The following is a 20,279-nucleotide window of genomic DNA, read 5'->3' as shown; positions in this document are numbered from 1 at the left end:
AAATGATGGAGGAGGACGTGCATGTTGTTGTGCATCTTTATTTAGGAGAGTAGTTTCATAACTAGTACAAAGATATATTGTAGTAACAGGGATGTGACTTGTCTCTAGTAATAAATGTAAACATGACAAATGCAAATACAAACTTTAGCCATAATGTTAAAAAAAAACACCAAACAATATTGTACTAATAATAGTTCCAATGTAGTGGAACTGGTTTCTTTTGTTGATTTTCTTCTCACTGCTCCTCTGTCAAAGTTTCCGTTGCCTTCTTTCCCTGACAAATCCCTCGATTCTCCGTTTGGTAATTTAATAAAAAAGACAAAATAAAAAAATTACGTTTTGTGTCCTTACCAACTGTCAAACTGTGCACCAGCTTTCTTTTATTTTACTTCCTCCATAACAATGAGGCATAAAGCAAAGGTTTACCATGAATAATAAAACAAACTCACATCAATTTCTATGATCTAAACGCAGAACATTTGGTCATAAATGAATTTAATTTAAAGATTTTGTCAAAGTGTTATTTCACACATAGTGACAAATTATCATGGAAACATTATGAATTTATCTGTCACCATTTATCTAATAAAACATTTTGTTTACAGTATTTCCAGAACCCCTCTGGAAAACATGGATGAATAAAAATCAACCATAAAAAGATTAATTTTAATGCTTTCATGGAAACTTTTAAAGCATACATCTTTATATAAATAAGCACAACTTATTTGGGAATAAAACAAACGCCGTTATTGTTCCGCAATGTGGATATTTGGGTGTGACAGTGGCAAAAACACAGTTACACACTAAATCAGTAATGAAAAAAGCTAATCTAACGTTAGGTTTTAAAGCAACAGAGAACAAACTTATCAGAAAGGCAAAAATAAAAAGTAAGTATTTCATAATTATTGATAATTTGATAATATTTGAATTGGAAAAAATTGGAGTTTATTCTAACTTTTATTATGAAGTTTACTTAAATATCAGGAAAAAGCTTTCATACAGAGCTTCAGGGTAAGTGGTTCAGGTGCTTCCATGTTGGGCACCAGTAACTTCTTGTTATATTTGAATTGATTCTCAGCACTTGCCCTGGGTCTTTCTGCATTGGGGTCAGCTGCAGATAGGCACCAGCACCCCTCGCGACCCCACAAGGTTTAGACGTGTTAGAAAATGGATGGATGGATGATTCTCAGCAAAAAATAAATAAATAATTGCACTAAAGTTTGCAAAATCAAAAAATACTGATGATGGCGGCCTCTACTTCTTCCTGATTCGTTCACTACAGCCCGCCTCACCCGGTTTGTAGATTTGGCAGCAAAGGAAGAAAACAATTATCAGAGACAAAACACTTAAAATATACAGTTTTTTAAGCTGTATATTTTGTATACATATATTATAAGTGTTATACAGCTTAAAATATACAGACATGAGCTTGCAACTCCGGTTGCAAGCTCATGTCTGCCGAACACCGCCCAGGGGCGCTAGCCCCTCACAGAGTGATGGGGGGGGGGAGGTCTACAGACACTCTCAGTCTCTATAGTGCTTATCTTCTCACAAGCAAAACAGATCCATGTTCCAGTGTCAAACAAGGTGCCAAGTTCTTGATAGATTTCTGCCAGATGTTTTAAGAGTTTACTAAGATAAACATCAATAACAATAAAAAAAAAGCTTTTACCATCAACCTTCTTGACAGGTGCCATCATAAAACCCCATGTGACTCCCACTTTGCCTTGTATCCCACAAGACAGTTGGGTGAAATTATAGCTTTGAGTGACCCTGGAAACCCCCATAACATGTAGAGTGCAAGCCACACAGTGTATTAATTAGAACTTAGGTAACCCTTACTGCTTTAAGAAAAATACATGATTAATACAAAACTGATTATATATTTCCATAACAATACCCAAACATAAGGTTATACATTAATAATCAGATTTATTTTATCTTCTCTACAGTTCCATCACTTATATAACACACATTCATTTTTTGTTTGTTTGTATTTTAGCAAAAAAATCCAATAAAAACGGTTTTAGGAACTGAGCTATGATGTATATTCTTTAAATAAAGAAAACGACATGTGTGTCAAGTTTAACACTGTTACTGCTGACGTAAAGCGATGGTGGAATAAAGGGAAGGTGATTCCTCTTTGCTTTGGCTGGCTGGGTTTCCATCTGTCCAGGGTTCTGCGTAAAGGACGCTGTCTGCAAGGTGACCACGGGGGGCGCTGTGGTGCAAAATGGTTGTAGGTTTAGAAAACTGCACTTCGGAATAATCCAGGGTGTCTTCTTCCACCTGGAAGATAACAGGAACAGTCGTTAAACTGTAATTCACACCAAAAAGCAATTTATTTATTTATTGCAGAAATTGGGCCTAAGGGGAGCAAAGTTAGACTTTTCCATCAGGGTGAGTTACTATTTTAGGCTTTTTATTAGAATTATGCTTACATATGAAATGACAATAATTGTATCCACATTTTTTATTTTTTTTATTTATTTTCTTGCTAATTGATGTAAAGTAAATTGTATGAATGCTTGCTGACCTCCAGTAATGCCTTATTTATCCTTCCAATGACCATTTTGTAATTTAGGTAAATTAGGTCATACCTATAAAGTAAAATCTGTCTCTTTTATGCCTTTTATCCAACAGCAGGACCTGAAGGTAAATTCTGAAAGACATTGGTGCAAGAAGAAGAGTGGGAGTGGCGGTCTGGTGGTTTGGGAGCTGGGCATTTGCATCTTGGAGATGCTGCAAAGGTTACTGGTTTGAAACTCAGCAGCACTGTGATGGGTTAAAATAGATTTCCCTGCTGTAGGACCACAAAGTGAAAGTTTATTTTTGTATTTATTTTTAACTTTTGCTCGGATAATCCACTTATATAAAAAGAGATGTCTGGTACCTGGACCCTTTATGCTCCCACATGCTCAGAATACTGAACGGTATATAAGAAGAAACCATGGGTTGGTTAAGTTTGTTGAAGCATCTTATCCTGCAGGAGTTGTGGACAGATGCTTGAAGCATGAGCCATGCAGCCTTTTCGGGACTGTCCAGTTTCATTTTAGCCACTCTCTAAGAAATCATCCCAGTTATTAAATGTTTGCCCCCTAGCCCCTAGTTCAACATTTGGCACCCAGCATCCTGCTCATGAAATCATCAGATAAAACGCATCCCAGGTTCATATGCAACTGATCAAAAGCCATGAGGATTTAAGGCTGACTCCTCTCTCACCCTGCAGTGTTTGCACACATGATGCTCTAACAGCACACCTCCAAGGTGCCCAACCATCACTGGCAGCACTAAGACGCATTAAATTAGTCTAAACACAGAGATAAAATCCTAAAACTGACAACGTGGCACACAGAAGAAAAAATAAGAAGGTGATGGTAAACCAATGGTGGATTTAACGCAGTAAAAGCATTAAAACGATTCCCACTTTCATGTGAATGTGTTGACTGCACTAATTCTGCCCTCGTTATTGATTTCTGAGCTAATTAGGGATTACCTGAATGGAAAACTGAATAGCTGAACATTTTGTACGCCCATAGATGTTTACGCTTATATCTATATTTTCGTGGGCGGACAAATGTTCAGGAATCTTCCCTGAAAACATGTTACTGTGTCTCAGATGCCTCATAGTTCACTCACCGTGTTCTGAGGAAGGCTGGCGAGGCTGTATTCAGCGTTGGTTTCAGTTACCTGGAACTCAGGTAATCTGTTTTCTCCTTCCTCCTCTCTGTTCTCTGTGTTTACTCTGTTGGTCTGCAGGAGAACCTTGTCTAGCTTCAGAAAATAACAAATGAAGTCCATGGAGACGGTTTACTGTTCAGACTGACTCACCTTTTTGATGGTGGCGTACTCCATTTCTACCGAAGGCTCTGCAGAACGTGCTGCACGGAAGATAAGATGGTTAAATATTTAAGAGAGGTTTTGCTGCAAAGAGTCATTGCTGATAATGATTAGTAGAAGGAGGTTAATGAGGGGGTTAAAAAACGGAATCAGATCAAGTCACCCAGAATCTCTGGTATTTCTATCCCCTGTATTATTATAAGCCCGAAAAATCTTCTAATGGACTCTTAGATTTGATCTGGTCTTGAAGGAAAGCGTCCCACTTCCACCTGGATGAATAAATATCGTCTCATTGGGTAATTATGCAGTAAAACATGTTAGATTCAACTGCTCTAATCCAAATCAACTCTATTTCTAAACTTAAAACAACCAGAGACTCCCAAATGAGTCTCTGGTTGTTTTAGAAAAGGTATTTTTAATTTTTTTATTGTATTTTATGCAAGACAGGAATGTGACCCTAAACATGAATCTAGTTTTCATCAAAGTACATTCAAATTCACAAATGGCATGTCATCTGATTTTAAGTCTTTTCATCCATTCTGAATGTGTTTGAGCAGTTCTGCATGGAACAATGTGTGTAAATATCAGTCTGTAGCTTGTTAAGACATAAACCAAAGTCCCGTTGGTTTATGTTTTTGGTTAGCAGCTGGATTATCAACAAAAGGTTGTTCTGCTAATTATATTAGACGGAAATATGCACATGCATCCCGTAAAGTAGAAAAGAAACGAGGAACTAAAACATCGATTGGCTGATTGCGTCAAAGACAGACTCACAATAAATTAACCCGGGCGTGGTTAATCTTAGGACAACCACGTCTGAATCCCTGGTCACATTATTAAACACATTTTAAACATAGTTCTAGTTACAGTCAGTGTATCCTGTAACTCACATTTATGCTTGCTGCACTTGAAGAGCACCAGAAAAGCTGCAGCCAGAACGATGATGGTGATGCTTAGAGCCACAGCGACAGAAAGCACCACCCCTGCAGAGACGTTTAGAGTTTAATAAAGTCCCATCATCTCATGCAGAGCTGCACACCTGCAGCAGAGGTTTACCTGAAGGTGGAGCTGATGTCCTGGACTGTTCGGTGGTGTCAGGGGAGGATGGAGAGGAAGGAGAGAAGCTCTGATGCTGTATTGATGTTGCTGCTGTTGTTGTTGCTGCTGTTGTTGTTGCTGCTGTTGTTGTTGTTGCTGCTGTTGAGGAATCTGGTTGGGGGGGTTCTGACATTGTGAAAGAATTCGGATTAAACAAGTTCTTTAAATAAAAAGGATAAAATGGTTGTGTTATATGAACAAGCTACAAATTATATTATTATTACCATCGCTGCCCAGTAGAAGAAATATGCAATTTCTTTTTTTTTATATCTATTTAATCACAGAGGCCTCCTGACCAAGATGCCCAAAACCTATTTACACTTTATAAAACATCAAAGGTTGCTTCAAATGCAGCTGATGTTTGAGCTGCTTCAATCCACGAGGAGCTGAACCTCTGAATGCTTTGTTGTTCGACTCGAGACGAACCCCTGGCACCTTGAAATGGAGCAGATTCTGTGAGCTATGGGAGAATATGCTAAGCTTCTGCACTTCTTAAGATCTAAGGAGGATATTATCTCAGTTTGATTAAAATTTATCTCTGTTTTTAGTAATTTCTTATTTTCTTGTGAAAATCAACTCAAAGTATTAAAGCTCAGTAGTATGCACATTTCTGTATTGTTACCTATTTGCATTTATTTTTACTATCCAGCTTGCAAAGATAACATTAAAAAGGCTGTTTTTCCAGGGCTTACTCTGATATTTTTAACAGGCACCTCCTTAGTTATCATCTTACGTTGTGTTCAAGTACTCTTGGAAGTCATAACTCAGGAACGAAACCACAGCCGCGAGTCAAAACACTCAAATAACCAGCACTGATGTTATCTTCACTTTTTATTTGGACAAAGTGAAGGTTTTTCAGGCAGATGCCATCAACGGCATATTTAAAGATGAAGGACAACCATAAAGATGTAGATCCAGGCCAGAAATCTGATCAATAGATCCAGACCAGGGGTCTCATTTATAAAGCTTACATACACACAAAATGGGACCAGAAACTTTCATTTGTCACATGCAAGAATTGGGATTCATATAAAAATTTAAAAACTTGAGGGGAAATTGTGAGCTCCTCACGTTAACGTTGACCCAGGCATGCACTCACCGCAGTGTATTTAACACTGCAGTGTTATTCATGCTGTTGCTGGTGACACATAACTATACAAACAGACTTTTCAATAAAATAAAAAATGCCCATAAGCCAACTTAAATCATTTCCTCTGTGTTTTCTACCATCACATTCCTCCCCAGTGATCACCAGGGTGACGTGTACAACAGATTATTAAATAAATGAATTATGTCAAATGCTTGTAAACAGTCAAATACACTTGTTTGAATTAGGAGGGAACACAGTTTAAGGGATTTTAAGGAGCCCTTCGAGTTCCCAAATCAGGATCAGAACTTCTTATTTTTTCTATATTTTTGAAAGATGAATATAAACTGAACACACCTATAATTTCCTGGTTTACGGTTTACATTCCTTTGCTGCTTATTTATTGTTGTGTCTTTTAGCTTGTCTTGATATTTGGTGTAATTGCAATAAAAAGAACTCACCATTGTTGACAACAATCTCAAACTCCTCATATCGAGTCCCAGTTAAGCCCAATTCACATCTGTACCGTCCAGAGTCAGACCTTTTCAGCTCCGTGATGCTCACTACAACAACATACGATGCTCCTCTTTTAAATTCAATGCTGTATCTGCCGCTCTGAGCTCTGTCCTCTGTAGTTTCAACAAGAATGTTTTCTCTGCTACAGTCTTTCTTGCAGAAGTACATTTTTATCCCAGTTAAGTAAAACGAACATGAAACTGAGATGTTTTTTCCCTCCATCTCTCTGTAGGTTGCTGCTTGAACGGGTCCAAGTTCTCCGTCCTGCAGTCCTGCAGCAAAGACAAACAGCAAAGCGTTTCTGAAACATTCAGCAGCCTGAAGATGAAGTGTTTTCATAAATAAAGCAAAAGACAAGGATTTGTTGTTCTTTGCTTTTTAGAAACATGACCTCTGATTTACTTGTGGAGCATTTTTCCTTTACATAAAGAGATTAATGCAAAGTGTCGGTGGACAAAATAATAAAACTAACTAGCATAAAAGAGTCAGGAAGAATCAACAGAAACACCATGAAAGTGTGCATTAAAAGCAGCAACTCCCTACATGGTCCCACAAATGAGATAGGATGAGATAATTTTAGATGCATATAGAGAATATTTGCATATGTAAAATTAGTTTCATTATAAACTAAAAATGATATTTTGCTCTGACTGCTTAGAGGTGATGCTTAGAAAAAAAAAATTTTCTGTGTGAAATTAAACTTCTGGTGTTACTGCTCTCATTGGTTCACTTCAATCTAAAACAGATGATTCCTCAGCATCTCAGTCTAAACAACTAGTTGTTCATAACTGTAACTTAGTTTTTATAACAGTACAAAAGATTAACACTGGAGTACAAGTTCAGAAAACTGGATCTACAGACTTTGCACCAGTTTTCTTTTAAAACCCCAGAAACATGTTGAACACAGACCTGGAGAAAAACAAAAGATCAAGCACGATACAAATAAATAATCAGGAAAATTGAGATAAATGCCCAGCATGAGAGGAAATGAAATACATAAAATATACTCACTGAGGAGGAAGAAGCAGATGAAACAGTGAGAGACCTTCATCCTGAGCTGCTGCAGGTTTCTAACGCTGCTTCTCTTCCTCCTTTACCCCTAAACCAGGAACTTCTCTTTTCGATTGAAAGTTTCCTTCCTCTGATAACAAGAACTTCCTTCTCTTCTTCTTTTTTTCACTGCAGAGATCGAATCTAGTCACACAAACTGTTTTGTGTCACTAGGATGTTTATTGCATTCACTTTGTTACATTTCTTATTTAAATTCAAAAAAGGAGGCACAAGAGATGTGGTCATAACATGACTCCTAATGTTAAAGTGAGTAGAATGTATACCTGTGGTTGAGTTCATTATTAGGAGAACATAGGGACGCAGGCAAAGTAACAGCAAAAAGTGCACACTTATCCGCATCACAGATAGCAGTATGTATAAAGCAGTGGCAGATTAAGCCAGGCTTAAAGCATGAGAATTAAATGGCTAAAATGATGTTGAAGCGTAGAAGTGTTTCAGAATGTGTGAAGTTGAAACTAAACAGAATGGGATGTGAATACAGAACATAAAGGTCGGACAGAGATAGCTCTTGTAAAGTGTGCTGCATACATGGTAGCAGACTGCAAAGTGAGGTTCCTCTTATAGATGACATGTTGACAAGAAACATCTTGCAATGAGTGAAGATGTAGCATAGATGTGAAGGAGTGAAGAGGTCGTATAAATACAGACAAACTAATTAATATAAGCTCAAAATAAAAGCTGTTGTTAGGGGAAATTATCATCTGATGAAGATCAGACAACTGTCAGACCCGTTTCTGTGAAATAGTGTTGTCAGGTCCTGAACTAGCTCAACACCCCGTCTGGTTGAAATAGATAGTTGCACATCTTCTTATACAAGATTGTGTACTGCTAAGTTTAAGCATCCTTCTTCGCTCGAGTCCCCAGACAGAAACACGTGGGATTAATTCATCTGCTGGTGTCCATGTATGATTACATGCTTTGTACAAGTCCCACTTTTATTGGGTTACACTTATCTTTTGACTCTGTGGTTTAATCACAAAATTATTCTTAATTTCCAGATAAACAAAGACGTGGTCAGATAAAAGTTTCCCTAACAAATCCCAAATTGTTCCATCCCAAACCAAGTTTCCCTGTTTTCTCTGGCAAGCCCCTTTAGTGTGTTCCATTCTGGTAACTGGGTCACATCCAGAGGCAAAGAGTTAGCAGCTGAAGATGAAGGTGATGTTTTTTGTTGCTACGGTTACAGAATCCCCATATGGAAATTACAGAGGCAAATACTGCCAGATTTAATACTCAAGAACCTAATGCTGACACACAGCATTTAGGAGAAACAGAGACTTTTTGGAGAATATGGATTTCACTGCAGATCCAAGTATGAGAACCAAAGTTCATCTTAAGGAATATAGAATGAGGTTAAAGTAGCTTAACTAATTTAGAACATTTAGTATGTGTCCAACCCATTCCCAACACAGCACCAAGTTAGGTAAAACATTATTTGGGGAAATAACATTTTAAATACTTATTTGCTAAATAAAAATCAATAACCTTTAGCACATTTGATTTTTTTCATCTAAATATTTCCTCAGGAAATATTTACTTATTTAAACACAGTTACAAAGTGGACCTTCTAGAACCTGGAGAACATTTCCAGGATTAAAGGACTGATGTCTCAGCAGGATCTGGAAAAACTAATCCATGTTTATCTTTAGTAGAACTGATCATTGCAACGGTGTTTTCACAGGTCTGCTCTAACCACTCGGCCAACACTCTCCCCTTCCCCATAATAACTAATAAAGACACATAGGACTGGTCCAGAAAGTAGTGCCCTGTGTCGGGTGTCCAATAACAGTCCGTATCTGACCGATCCAGTCTTCCGTCCGTTAACACCTGTTTAGGGTCTGGTCTTCATGTGCAGTGTTGGGTCCGTGATTTCACATTTGGTTCCAGCAGCAGTGTTAGTAGCTTTGTTATCTAAAAGGGCTCCCAGCACCTTTCCCTCGCAAGGCAGTGGGGTTTAGGTGATGTATGGATAAAAACAGCAGTTGGTTTTAGCTTGCGAGGGTAACGCCCACCAATCGTTATCAATTTTGTTAAAATTACTCAAAGTCTTCAGGAGAGAAATGTTGAGAGGAAAAATGTAGGTCCTTCTGAAGTTGTGTTCAGAAGGACATGAAGCTTAGGTTAATTTCAGAATAAAATCAACCCACCAACTTACGCTAACTTGATTAGTGTGAACAAAACAGGAACACAGAAACACAAGCAAGCAGAGGGGCTATTGGAGGATTAAATTGGTGCTTTATGAGCCTTAAAAACAAAAACCCTACCTATTTTATTTTTTTTATTAAGAGACGTTTAACTTCATGCAGATAATCATTGATGGTTGAATTTTGACTATCTGGGTCAGAAAGCTCTATACCTGAGCAAGGGACTCAAGCTGTTGAATATGGAGGCCCCTGGATCTAGCTGGTAGAACAATTTGAGCCCCGCTCCTAAGTTTCTAGCCTTGCTTTCTTTCCACTTGTTCTCCTGAACACACAGTATGTCCACCTTCCTCCTCTGCATCATGTCAGTTCACTCTCCAGCTCTTCATGTCAAAGTCCCAACATTCAAATTCCCTACTCTCAGTCCTAGCTTCTTGTCCTTCCTCAACTCTCTCTACCTAAAGACACATATTCCTTCTCTTCTTCTTTACTAACCATTGGGAGCTCAATTTCCACTGGTACCCTGTTGGTCACCAGCACCAGTGGCGATTATTGTTAACCTCAACCGATCTATGGAGATCATGTTCTTCCCCAAAGCCACTTGAGATGTCCGAGCACACCCTGGACAGGTTGACAGTAGGAATAGTATGAAATTCTGACAGTACGATAATCACTGTATTATAAATATAGAAGTAAATTCTGTTATTTTGAAACATCTGAATTAAAAAAAGAAGAAAACATTTAGGGTTGAACAGATGTTTATTTCTAAACAATGTTTAGAACATGGAACAGAACAAATATGCATTTAAAGCCTGGTTCACACGGCAAGATTATCTATCGGCGAATTTTCAAAGCCTGAGAGACACCACACATAACGATACAATATTTTATCTATAAAAGGTTTTCTAGTACAGTGGGTGGTCTCCAGTCAAACAGCACACACCAAACTGAAGATACTTCCTCAGGAGGCCCGTTGAGCTCTCTGTCCTTCTCTGATTTCCTCGGTCTCTTGGTTGGTCTGCAGGATGAAGAGGAGGAGGAGTTTTATCACTGAGACAGTTTTATAAACATTAATGAAACTCAGGTGTTTTAAAAGGATTAGCACTCTGTTTCCACAGCAGGATCTGAAAACAGTCAGAGCAGAGAGCTGAAACTTCCTGTGTTTTTAAATTTGCTGTAGTCATGTGTAAGTTTCAGTCTCTTTGAGGATCATACAGCCCTGACTGCACTGCTGTTTAGTCAAAATCCATAAATGTAGTAGAGAGATTCACTCTTTAGTTATTTTAAAGTTTGTATTTTTTTTAGAGAACAGTGTTTGTGGCACTGCAGAACTCTGAAGAAGCAACCATTGCCAAGAGGGAATTTGGTATAAATTTAGTTTTTAGAGCAATATTAGGAACATTTTTGTTTAAATTTCTGTATCCTCACCTTTTGTTTAGCAATCCTCCTCTTCCTGCAGAAAATCACCAAAGGTATTGACAGTAAGATGATCTTGATGACCAGAGTCAGAACAATATAAAGCTGAAGACCTGCAGGAGTATTAACAGACGAACAGTTTTATAATTAGAAATGTGGTAATCATATCAGACTTGCCCTATCCAGCAGCTAATATGTTTAAATCAAGGCGTTTTGATGCACATCCCAAACTTGGGTTGATCATGATGACAAAGAACCAGGAGGACTGACGCAGTGGTTTCGTTAATGCATGCTGAGAAAGATGGAGCAGAGCACAACTTCTGTCTGAATTCATCACATTTCCACATGCTCAAGGTTTTTGTATGAAAAGTTAGGTTTTCAAAATAATGATGGAAATAAATAAAATAGTATGACTAAGACTTTTTTTAAATAAATGCTGTTGATCAGGAGGGATGCAGCGGTTGAGGTAGGCAGCCTCTGACATATTTTCTTCAGAACAACCTAACTGATAAAGATCTACTATAATGAAACCTTCTTTTTGGGGTGGAGAACTCAGTTAAAAATGTAATATAGTTGTTTTATATATATATTTCATGGTCCTTTCACTGATTGGTGTCTTGTTAAAAAACTGACTAAGGTTTCAAAGGTTATTAAATATGTTCAGGAGCACCTGGTTAAGGCCACCCCCACCCCAAGTGTCCTAGCAATCTACATATGAGGCTATAAATGTATGCAAAGTGGACAGATAGATAGATATCTTATGTTGTGTTTAATTACACTTGGAAGTCAAAACTCAGATCTAGGAATGACATCACAGGCGAGTCAAAACGCTCGCAGCTTTGCTAATATTTATAGTCAGTTACTAGAATAACTAATGCGATTAATACAAGTTGGTTATTTTTTTTGTCCTGACCGGTGTTAAAAATGTGTTTTTCTTTTAAGAGCTTGAATACAGTAATGTGCTGTGTGAGGAGATGGAATATAGTTGTTGTTTTTTGTTTTTTATATATATCTTTCATTGTCCTTTCACTGATTGGTGTCTTAAGAAACTCACCAAGGTTTCAAAGAAGCCACAGATTGGCATAATTAACATCATACATGCAGATACTGTACCTGAAGTTGTAGCTGATTTATCAGGCTGGGAGGTTTCAGAGGACGATGCAGAAGGTGAGGAACTCAGACTTGTTGCTTCTGAAGCTGTGAATGTTGGAACAGAATCAGAAAAACAGCAGTCAGGGTAGGTGTTATATGAAATCTACATATTAGGCTATAAATGTATGCAAAGTGGACAGTGACGAGGCCAAGATAGATAGATATCTTATGTTGTGTTTAATTACACTTGGAAGTCAAAACTCAGATCTAGGAATGACATCACAGCCGAGTCAAAACGCTCGCAGCTTTACTAATAGTTATAGTCAGTTACCAGAATAACTAATGCGATTAATCCAAGTTGGTTCTAAAATAAATGACCAGCACTCAGGTAATCTGGGCAGAGGGAAGGCGTTTCAGGCAGATGCCATCATCAGCATGTTTAAAGATGAAGAACTACCAAACATGCATGTACATCCAGGCAAGAAATCTGATCAATAAAACCAGACCTGATGACCTGGTTAAAGTGGCCGGTACGATTTAAAGGTATACTATGCAACCGGGGTTGATTTTCCAGCGAGGCTCCCCCCAGAGGGTGAAAGTAAAAGTGCACTGTTGTAAAGATGCTCAGCTGTTCTGGTTTCTCCATCAAGCCAGGCGCGGTTGTTTTGAGCTTAGCAGACAGGCGAACGCAACGAAAAGTTAAAAAAAAACGGCAGTACAAACAATGACTAACACAGTGAAAGTATGAACATCAGGTTTCCCACAGCACTATCTTGGCGAGACGTTACCGCGGCAGCCGCCGCGGTAACGTCTCGCCAACATTCAAAAAAAATAATAATAATGATAATAATAATAATAAAACTCTATGTGCATGCATGTTTATTTGACGTTAACACGCGGTTCTTTGTTGTTGCTTTCGCGCGTGCATATAGTGAATGGCAGGGCAAAAACACATGGAGCTCTCGCCGTAAAGCAGGACCGACTCTCGCGATCTTGCACGAGACTTCTGAGCCTGTGTGTGCGGGCCGAGGGCTCCTGCAATTGCAAGTGCGGTATTTCCCCCACAGACCCCCAGGGCGGCTGAGAAAACCTTTGTTCGACCTGAAATGACTCATTTAATCATCCAAAACGGTATGGAACACATTAATTAACTGAAAAATGTTTCATAGTATGCCTTTAAGGGAGGACTCGGGTCCAACGTGTGGACTTCTACAACAGTCAGCTGCTAAAAAGGAACGTCTGACATGTTTTCTTTAGACCAACTGTAACGTCCATAGCTCTGCTGTGTGTCTGTTCCCTGCTGTCGTGTGCTGACACCGCTCCCTGCTCCCTGAGCCATGTCTGCATTTTCCCCTGACTGCCTACACCTGTGGCAGCTCTAATTACTGGAGCTGTCAGGCCTGGAGGAGCCCAACTTACACCTGGCTCTCCCAGTGTGTAGGCGCCAGATTCTCAAAAACCATTGGTGTGAGTAGACCTTCCAGCGTTCCTTGACTGCCTTCCTGTGTGTGACTCCGATCAATCAGTGGATTCCTGCCTGTTTGCTTCTCCCCTGTTGGACTCTCTTGTTTGGTCTACAGATTCTGGACTATGACCCAAGCAGGTACCCTGACTCTGCCTCAGTCCTCCTGTTACCTCTGCCTCTCTGAGCCCTTTCTGGACTGGACCCTGGACAAAGATTTCTGGATTTCCCCTCTGATACCTCTGCCTGCCTCTGACCTCTCGTACATGACCCTGGACTGTTCCCTAATTAAATCTGCAGCTTCTGGCTCTGACCGGCTTGCTCCCTCAGCTGACAGACTAACCTGGACCCATGGCTTGGATTCTGTGGCACCTTCTGGATGTAAGAAAGGTTGGTGGCTCACATTCAGTGCAAACTGCTCTCCACTGTTTGTCCTGCAGTCGCTAACCTGTCCCTCTCCTTTGCAGTGGTTCCTGTGGCCGAGTCTGCCGATTACCTGTCCAGCTACACCTTTAGCTTAAATAATATTTTGAACCGCGCTCTGTGTGTCGGTTGAGTTATTGGATCCAAAATTTGATTCATTACACCAACCTCTTTGTAGAGATGTTCAGCTGATATTCACACTGCCAAACAAGAGCTGCTCAATTGTTTTTCATTGTGTAAATTAATAAAGATAAATTTTATTCAAATATATCTGACTAAAACGTGTTTAGCTTGGCAACGCTAAAAGGTGAAGTAAGTGTAACAGTGACTGGTCAGCTTTTGGATGTTCTTCAGCACATAAAGCTGGTGTGTGTGTGTGTGTGTGTGTGTGTGTGTGTGTGTGTGTGTGTGTGTGTGTGTGTGTGTGTGTGTGTGTGTGTGTGTGTGTGTGTGTCTGTCTGTTTTGTTGTGTTTAAAAAATTGTTTTTCTTTTAAGAGCTTGAATACAGTACTGTGTGAGGAGATGGAATATAGTTGTTTTTTTGTTGTTTTATATATATACAGTATATATATATATATATATATATATATATATATATATATATATATATCTATATATATATATATATATATATAGATAGCTATAGATAGATAGATAGATCGATAGATATAGATATAGATAGATAGATAGATAGATAGATAGATAGATAGATAGATAGATAGATAGATAGATAGATAGATAGATAGATAGATAGATTGGTGTCTTGTTAAGAAACTCACTAAGGTTTCAAAGAAGCCACAGATTGGCATAATTAACATCATACATGCACAGATACTGTACCTGAAGTTGTAGCTGATTTATCAGGCTGGGAGGTTTTAGAGGACGATGCAGAAGGTGAGGAACTCAGACTTGTTGGTTCTGAAGCTGTGAATGTTGGAACAGAATCAGAAAAACAGAAAAAAAAATTTACCAGCAATCAGAACAACAGCAGTGAGGGTAGCTGTTATATGCTGTCATATTCAATTTATATATATAGCCTTTCCCATGAGGCTGGTTTGTCAGATTAAATGTAAGTTTTGAAAAATGAAAAACCTTAAGCAGGTACTATGCATATTTTTCATAAGGCCCAGATTTCTGTCAAAAACGTGTTTCTGTTGTTATTTTGGGGGGGGGGGGGGGGTATTTTGATCTTAAATGTTGTGTTTCTAATAGCTGTAAATGCAAAATTATTAACAGAAATGGAGGCTATAAAACATCAAACTGTAAGTAATTATTCTACATAATGTGGTTCACAGTTTAGCATCCCGTAGTTTGTGTGCTACTGTTTTTTAAGGCCATGGAGGCCCATCCTCCTGGGAGCATTCTAAGTCAGATGTAAATCAGTGAGCCACCAGAATCGACAAAGAATCCTGGATAGGCGTCGAAACATTTTCAGAAATAAATAAAAGTCTGTTTGCCTCCGATTAAAGCCTGTTTGCTGTTCCATCATATCTTACAATCACTTTACTGTTATTGCCTATTTGCACACTCTTCACTCGTGAATATCAATTGCACATTTCTGTAACTATAGCCTCACAATCATTGCACAAAAGCACCTTATCACCTCATAACTTGTAATTCATGAACAACAAACTAACGTGGCTCATCTCATTTGTAAAGGGACTGATATCAAGCCCTTGGACTCTGACACAAACTTCTTATTGTCACACTCCAGGCCTGGGTGCAGGGCCGGGTTTTCTCTCTCTCTCTTCTCTGCAGGGTGTGACGGGCAGGTGCTTCTCATCACAGCTAATTAGAGCCCTTCTTAAGGAGCAGAGGCCAGGAGGAGGGCGTCAGTTCTTTCTCGCTTCCAGCGTGGTACATGACCGAACTTACCCTGTTCCGAGTTCTCAGCAAGCAAGACCTAACATTTGTGTCTCTATTGTTTTTCCCTCAGAACCTTTCGCCTACGCCACAGAAACCTCAAGCCTGGAACCCTAGGGCAACCGAATGTTCCCTGAACGTCTGCCAGTGCAAGTCCTCCTCCTAGAGCTCACCTGCCTGTCCACCCTCCCAAACCATCTGTACAAGAGAGCATCTCAGGATTTTCACCCGGACCCAGGACATCACCCCTCCTGGTCCTTGGCAAGCCTCCGACTCAGTGAGTTTAGCGACCTCCACATCCTCAGCAGCCACAGGCTGTTTCTCACAGTTATCTCTCACCTCTCCAAGCAGACCAGAAGACTGTCAAACCGGACACCACCAACACCTGAGACCCTGCACTCTAAACAATAACCAGATCAATAAACCAGATTCAACTAAACTGTTTTGTCTCCGTGGTTGCCCTGATTCTGAGTCGTTCTATTCAATCATGACACTTATCTTTTATTTTTTTATCTTTTGCACGCTGTAATGGGGATAAAAAGCCGTACACGTTTATTGTCTGTTTTTTGTGTGTACTCTTAAGCCGGAGAATGTCCTGAAAACAATTTCACCACAGTAACATGACGATAAAGAATCTTGAATGTTGACAATACAGCCGAGTCAAAACACTTGCAGCATTGCTAATGGTTGTAGTAAGTTAACAGAATAACTAATGTGATTAATACAGTTGGTCCAGAAATAAACGACCAGCACTCAGGTAAACTTTCCTCACATTTCTATATGAGCAAAGTGAAGGCTTTTCAGCCAGATGTCAACATCAGCATGTTTAAAGATGAAGGACTACCAAACAGACACGTACATGACTCTCTGTTACCTGCTTGCATTTTCCTGCCTTTCACTATTTATCTCCTTTTTATCTTTTTACCATAACTATGCAGACGACACACAGCTCTACATCTCTGTGTCAACAGGTGACTATGAACCAGTTCAAGCTCTGAGAAATGCCTAGAAGAAATCAATGCATGGATGTGGTAAAATGTTCTTTAACTGAATAAAAATAAAACTGAAGTAATAATCTTCGGACCAATAGAGGAGAGATCCAGAGTTAGCTCACAGCTTCAGCTGCTTCAGCTAGGAACCACTGATCAGGCCTGAAACCTGGGAGTAGTGATGGACTCAGACCTGAACCTCCATCTGAAGACAAAGTGGACCTTCTAGAACCTGGAGAACATTTCCAGGATTAAAGGACTGATGTCTCAGCAGGATCTGGAGAAACTAATCCATGTTTATCTTTAGTAGAACTGATCACTGCAACGGTGTTTTCACAGGTCTGCCTAAAAAGTGGATCAGAACGCTGCAGCTGATCCTGAACCTGCTTCCCGCGTCCTCACTAAGACTAAGAACGTAGAGAACATGGACCCGGTTCTGAAGTCCTCACTAAGACTAAGAACGTAGAGAACATGGACCCGGTTCTGAAGTCCTCACTAAGACTAAGAACGTAGAGAACATGGACCTGGTTCTGAAGTCCTCACTGAGACTAAGAACGTAGAGAACATGGACCCGGTTCTGAAGTCCTCACTAAGACTAAGAACGTAGAGAACATGGACCTGGTTCTGAAGTCCTCACTGAGACTAAGAACGTAGAGAACATGGACCCGGTTCTGAAGTCCTCACTAAAACTAAGAACGTAGAGAACATGGACCCGGTTCTGAAGTCCTCACTAAGACTAAGAACGTAAGGAACATAGACCCGGTTCTGAAGTCCTCACTAAGACTAAGAACGTAGAGAACATGGACCCGGTTCTGAAGTCCTCACTAAGACTAAGAACGTAGAGAACATGGACCTGGTTCTGAAGTCCTCACTGAGACTAAGAACGTAGAGAACATGGACCCGGTTCTGAAGTCCTCACTAAAACTAAGAACGTAGAGAACATGGACCCGGTTCTGAAGTCCTCACTAAGACTAAGAACGTAAGGAACATGGACCCGGTTCTGAAGTCCTTCCACTAAGACTAAGAACGTAATTCAATTCAATTCAATTCAATTTTATTTATATAGTGCCAAATCATGAAACATGTCATCTCAAGGCACTTTACAAAATCAAGTTCAATCATATTATACAGATTGGTCAAAAATGTCCTATATAAGGAAACCAGTTGATTGCATCAAAGTCCCAACAAGCAGCATTCACTCCTGGGGAACCGTAGAGCCACAGGGAGAGTCGTCTGCATTGTACATGGCTTTGCTGCAATCCCTCATACTGAGCAAGCATGAAGCGACAGTGGGAAGAAAAACTCCCCATTAACGGGAAGGAAAACCTCCAGCAGAACCGGGCTCAGTATGAACGGTCATCTGCCTCGACCGACTGGGGTTACAGAAGACAGAACAGAGACACAACAAGACAGACAAACAAGCACAGAAGCACACATTGATCTAGTAATCTGTTCTACATTAGATGGTAGTAGCGGGTGCGCCGTCTTCTCTGGATGATGTCACAGTTAACAGAACGCCAGACCAGGTGTACCTACTATGAAGAAAAAAAAGAGAGAGAACAAAAAGTTAAAAGCTGAAATGACGACAGTCATTTCAATGTAATACAATGCAAAACTGGAGAACAGTAGAAATCAGTAGAGTGAGAAAATTAGACCCTGATGTCCTCCAGTAGCCTAAGCCTATAGCAGCATAACTATAGAGGTAGCTCAGGGTATGAGCCACTCTAACTAGAAGCTTTGTCAAAAGGAAAGTTTTAAGATTAGTCTTAAAAGTAGACGGGGTGTCTGCCTCATGGACCAAAACTGGGAGTTGGTTCCACAGGAGAGGAGCCTGATAGCTAAAGGATCTGCCTCCCATTCTACTTTTAGAGACTCTAGGAACCACCAGCAGACCTGCAGTCTGAGAGCGAAGTGCTCTGTTAGGAACATACGGGGTAATCAGAGCTCTGATATATGATGGAGCTTGATTATTAAGGGCTTTATACGTTAGAAGGAGAATTTTAAATTCTATTCTTGATTTAACAGGAAGCCAATGAAGGGAAGCTAAAATAGGAGAAATATGATCCCTCTTGTTGATTTTCATCAGAACTTTTGCCGCAGCATTTTGAATCAGCTGAAGACTTTGAACTGCATTTTGTGGACTTCCTGATAGTAAAGAATTACAATAGTCCAGAACGTAGAGAACATGGACCTGGTTCTGAAGTCCTCACTAAGACTAAGAACTTAGAGAACATGGACCCGGTTCTGAAGTCCCCACTAAGACTAAGAAGGTAGAGGACATGGACCCGGTTCTGAAGTCCTCACTAAGACTAAGAACGTAGAGAACATGGACCCGGTTCTGAAGTCCTCACTAATACTAAGAACGTAGAGAACATGGACCCGGTTCTGAAGTCCTCACTAAGACTAAGAACGTAGAGAACATGGACCCGGTTCTGAAGTCCTTCCACTAAGACTAAGAACGTAGAGAACATGGACCCGGTTCTGAAGTCCTCACTAAGACTAAGAACGTAGAGAACATGGACCCGGTTCTGAAGTCCTTCCATGGCTCCCTGGATCTCAGAGAATAGACTTTAAAATCCTTCTGTTAGTCTATAAATCCCTGAATTAGCACCTAAATCCATCACAGACTTGTTATCAGGGCATCAACCATCCAGACCACTCAGGTCTTCTGGCTCCAGCCTGCTCTGCAGAACCAGAACCAGAACCAGACATGGAGAAGCAGCATTTAGTTCCTATGCTCCACTGATCTGGAACAAACTCCCAGAAAACTGGAAAAGTGCTGAAAGCCTGAGTTCCTGTAAATCAAGATTAAAAACACATCTGTTTAGGATTGCCTTTGACTGTTCTAGTTAAACTGTTTTACTGAAACATCATTAGTTTAAGTTTGTAGTCCAACTGTTGTTCATATTTGCGTTTAATTTCTATTCTTCCATGTTTTATTTTGTTTCTACATTTTATTCCAACATGCTTTTATTCTGTTTTATTTTCCTATATTTTAATCATATAAAGCACTTTGCATTGTCTCTGTGCTGAAATGTGCTTTATAAATAAATTTGCCTTGCCTTACATCCAGGCTAGAAAGCTAATCAATAAAACCAGACCTGATAACCTGGTTTAAGTCTGATTTAAGGGAAGACTGAGGTCCAGCTGGCTTCTACGTCAGTAGGTGCTGAAGAAGGCATCTTCTGACATGTTTTCTTCAGACCAACTTCTCTTTAGAGACCTTCAGCTGATATTCACACTGCCAGCTGCAAAAGTAGCTTTTCTTTGTGTGGATTAA

General features: G+C 39.7%; 1 protein-coding gene and 1 long non-coding RNA gene across 2 annotated transcripts in view; both read right to left on the bottom strand.

Moving 5' to 3' along the window:
- Positions 1–1,508: 1,508 nt before the first annotated feature.
- The window catches only part of LOC110367897, a 57,010-nt gene continuing 38,239 nt past the window's right edge, over positions 1,509–20,279 (bottom strand). The window contains exon 5 of the mRNA XM_036142832.1: positions 1,509–2,289. Within this exon, the coding sequence (XP_035998725.1) occupies positions 2,095–2,289 (195 nt within the window). The 3' untranslated portion in view covers positions 1,509–2,094. The remainder of the gene's footprint in view (positions 2,290–20,279) is intronic.
- On the bottom strand, positions 10,633–12,351 carry LOC118564518. The gene is made up of 3 exons (XR_004931905.1): positions 12,283–12,351; positions 11,182–11,282; positions 10,633–10,771 (listed from the first exon to the last, which is right to left on the bottom strand). It is a non-coding gene; the product is annotated as an uncharacterized LOC118564518 (long non-coding RNA).

Source organism: Fundulus heteroclitus, chromosome 1 (assembly GCF_011125445.2).
Source record: "Fundulus heteroclitus isolate FHET01 chromosome 1, MU-UCD_Fhet_4.1, whole genome shotgun sequence".
NCBI classification, from domain to species: domain Eukaryota; kingdom Metazoa; phylum Chordata; class Actinopteri; order Cyprinodontiformes; family Fundulidae; genus Fundulus; species Fundulus heteroclitus.
This window is presented reverse-complemented; position numbering and strand designations above follow the sequence as displayed.